At 38.5% G+C, this 4102-nt stretch overlaps 1 protein-coding gene across 1 annotated transcript; it reads right to left on the reverse strand.

Annotated features, from left to right (window-relative positions):
• Positions 1 to 507: 507 nt before the first annotated feature.
• Positions 508 to 3521, reverse strand: LOC100355348 (olfactory receptor 4A15-like). Its single transcript, XM_051853395.3, has 2 exons — positions 2613 to 3521; positions 508 to 606 (listed from the first exon to the last, which is right to left on the reverse strand). The coding sequence occupies exons 1-2, from the start codon at positions 3519 to 3521 to the stop codon at positions 508 to 510; spliced, it is 1008 nt and encodes a 335-aa protein (XP_051709355.3).
• Between the last annotated feature and the right edge of the window lie 581 nt (positions 3522 to 4102).

The raw sequence follows: 4102 nt of genomic DNA on the forward strand, positions 1-4102 counted from the left end.
AGCCACAGAAAAGATACCTTTGATGTATTATTTAAGTTAATGAGAACAGGTAGTTTACAGAGAATGGGAAAGCCATTCATTATGTAAAGCACTCTATTCCCAAAATATTTAACCATGACTGTGTTAAAATCCCTGTTCTGGGTGGCTTCCAAAATGGCAGAGTAGGAGAGAGCTTACTCCTCTCTAGCTTAGAGAGAAAATAGTTTTTAAAAAGTGGAGAGGTGCAGTCTTAGGGAAGCTTTGGGGAGAAAATAGCAGAGGAAACTCTACACACAAATTAGTGGAACACAGTGGAGAGCAATGACACCAACAACTCAAGACCCAAGCAGCCAAGAGCCTCCACAGCAGTGTTGGTGAGTGAGGTGGGAATAGACTGTAGCAGCACAAGCCACTGGAGATGAAGCTGCAGGAAAGACCTAGAGGGCTTGGAGCCCCATGGGCAATAGTGTGCCTGCCAAACTAGAGGAGGGAAAAAAAGGAAGGGCACATTTCTCTCTCCCCATCACCTTACAATGGCAGCCTGTAACAAGATGATAGATCAGGCACTGTTTTGGACATAAGCATAAGTAACAGCTGCACCAGCTGGTATTCATGCCCAGCAACCAGCTGAGTGGAGAATCCTGACTCTGATGAGCAGAACTAACAGGGAAGGGGCTGGGTGCTGTGACTGTAAGAGGCTTGTGTGCCAGGACTGAAAAAAAAAAAAAAAAAAAAAAAAAAAAAAAAACTGAGGCTGTGTGGGAGGACTCACAGTTTGGCTGGGACTTTGGGCAGTCACTGTGGGAGACTCTGCACACTCAGGGCTTCCAGGCTACATGGTGAGTGACATTGCTGGGGAATCTGAGTTTACACTGAGGCCTGCACTGTACATTAACACCCCAAGTAGTATCTCTGTCCTTAATGTGTTGTACAATGAGAGTGAACTTTAAAACTTGTTCTCAGTTTTTTTTGTGTGTGTATGTGTGTGTGAAAATTACTGAAAACTTTATTTAGTATAGATTTGGTCTTCTATGTACAAAGTTAATCGACAGTGACTCTTAATGGAGCATGGAACTGGTAATGGGAGAGGGAGGAGGAGGGGGTTGGAGGTGTGAGTGGGAGGGCAGGTATGGTGGAAATAATTACTATATTCCTAAAGCTGTGCTTATGATATGTGTATTCCTTAAAAAGTAAATTAATTAACTAAAAAACCCTGTCCCAGATAGCTTAGTTTAACATCAGAATGCTCAGGAGCTACACTGTGATCTAAATGACTTAGACACACATTCTAACTATTAGAGTAGGACAATTGCTCTAGATATGTAGCATGAGGCTAAACAAATTTTAGGTCCTTAAGTTGGTCAGAATATATAAAATCAACCATATTCTATGTGGGATTGAACTCCATTGTAACATAAAATTAGAAAATTTATTTTCTACAGATTTATCCTCAGCTATAACAAATGCTATGAAATTTTAAATCAATTAATTTGATCAAGACATATATTTTACCAGAATATTACCTTTTAAAATTTTTAAATTTAAGATATCAATTTCTTGGGCAAGTTCTATTAGGAAACATTTTTTCATATGCGAGATGGGTTCCATGGCTCAAAACAGGAAGAGATTTTTCACATTCTCACCATTAAAAAGACAATGAAAATTTTGGGGCTGGTGTTGGGGTTCAGCAGACAAAACCAAAACATGAAATACAGCACCCATATCAGTGCATCAGTTGGAGTTGCATCTGCCCTCCTTCCAATCCAGCTCCTTGCTATTCCACTTGGGAAAACAGGGGAAGATGGCCCAAGTATTGAAGTCCCTGCTACACACGTATGAGACTGAAATGGAGTTCCAGGCTTCTGACATCAGCCTGACCCAGATATTTGAGATATGAACCAGCAGATGCAGATTACCTTTTACTATCTGCTTCTACCTCTATCTCTTTCACTCTGCCTTTCAAATAAATAAAATGAAACTTTTTGAAAGACAGGTAAATCACTATGGTTATGAATATTTTAATTAGCTTAATTGATTTTTACTATAATATATACATGGATCAAAACATCACATGGAATCACTTAAGTAATAATAAAGATTATTTGTCAATTAAAAATAAAGTAAAAGTTTATAAAGAAGGAAATTTAAATAACTTTTTGAAAATAAACCAAAAGTTTTTTTCACCAAACATTTTTCACACTAATTGCACATATAAGATATTGATCCCTAAAGTTCTCATGGGCTCTAAAGAAAATAACACATCCCATTTGGAAAACATTAATTTATGTGGTGCCACAGAATATTTTTTAACTTTTATTTAATAAATATAAATTTCCAAAGTACAGCTTTTGGATTATAGTGGCTTTTTCATCCCATAACTTCCCTCTCACCCGCTCCCTCTCCCATTCCATTCACATCAAGATCCATTTTCAATTATTTTTATATACAGATAATCAATTTAGGATATATTAAGTAAAGATTTCAACAGTTTGGTGCTTCAGAATATTAGGCTATGTAAACAAAGAGAATGCTAATACAGCTGTAGTCATGAACAGTGAGTCTTTCTGGTTACTGTGCAGGACTGAATATCATGCTCCGTATGTGAAATGCAGCCTGCTTCCAACTGTGCTTACTTTTTTACTCCAAAGTTTCCTCATAGCATTTTTCATTTCTGCATTCCTCAGAGTATAGATGAAAGGGTTCAACATGGGAGTTATGAAAGTTAAAACCACAGTTACGTATTTATCAATGGGAAGGTTCAAACTGGGCCTAGCAAATAGAAAGATACAAGGGACAAAAAATAAAATAACAACAGTGATGTGGGATGCACAGGTGTAGAGAGCTTTGCGTTTCCCTTCCAATCCATGAGATTTAAGGGAGTGTAATATGACCCCATAGGAAACTAAGAGAATGAAGAAGGTGACAGAGCAAATTGCGCCTCCATTAGCTATCATACAAAGTCCAATGAGGTAGGTATCAGTGCAGGCAAGTTTCAACAAGGGATACATATCACATAGGAAGTTATCAATGACATTGGGGCCACAGTAAGGAAGCTGATAAACAAAGAGAAATTGAACCAATGAGTGGAAGAATCCTACAGTCCAGGCCACCAGCAGCATGAGAACACACACACGCCGATTCATGATGGTCAGATAGTGAAGAGGTCTGCAGATGGCCACATATCTGTCATAGGCCATCTCTACCAAAAGAATGACTTCAGCAGCTGCAAATATATGATCTAGAAAAACTTGGGTCATACATGCCTGGAAAGAAATGGTCTTCTTCTCATAGAACAAGTCTACAATCATTTTGGGAGCAATGGCTGTAGAGTAGACAGTATCCATAAAGGATAAATTAGCCAGGAACAGGTACATGGGGGATCCCAGGGACTGGCTGAACAAAATTGTCACCACAATGAGAAGATTTCCTATAACTGTCACAACATAGATGAGTAGAAACATAACAAATAGAACTTTCTGCCCCTCTGGGTTCTGCGTGAGCCCCAGAAGGATAAACTCAGTCACATTGTTCCTGTTTTCCATGTATTGTTCTGAAGGGGTTGAGCTCGGGTATCAAAGCCTGCAAAGAGAACAACAATAAGCCTGAGAGGATCACAACTCTATGTCAAAAATGTAGTGCCTTACTCCATAACAATTCCACTCTGGAGCCTCACAGAGAGTAGCTCGTTAGATATTAGGGCTTAGAGTCTCCTCCCATAACTACTCTATTCATTTTCACAGTTTTCATATTTCTATTAAAAAATGAGACTTTGTTTCTTGCTGAGAGGTGTAAGTGGGTGGGCTAGATCTGAGAAAGGGTCTTCACTCATCAGTAAAGTGGCTTTCTCAAATGTCAGGATTTACAGCAAAGAAGGATGAAACTGAATATCATTATTTTATGTGTCTCATGCCAGAAACAGAATGACAAATATCACACGTACTTTCTTGTTTTTGGATGTCTGAAAAAAAAAGTGATTGTTTTGAAACTAGAATAGTGGTTTCTAGAGATCTAGAAGGGTTGGGGGAGAAGATAAATAGATATTGAATACCAGGTACCAAAATACCATCATATAGAAACAACTTCTGGTGGTCCAGAGCACAGTGGAGTAACAACTGATTCATAT

The sequence above is a fragment of the Oryctolagus cuniculus genome, chromosome 1 (assembly GCF_051225735.1).
Source record: "Oryctolagus cuniculus isolate XC-2025 breed Fujian yellow rabbit chromosome 1, ASM5122573v1, whole genome shotgun sequence".
Classification (NCBI taxonomy): Eukaryota; Metazoa; Chordata; class Mammalia; order Lagomorpha; family Leporidae; genus Oryctolagus; species Oryctolagus cuniculus.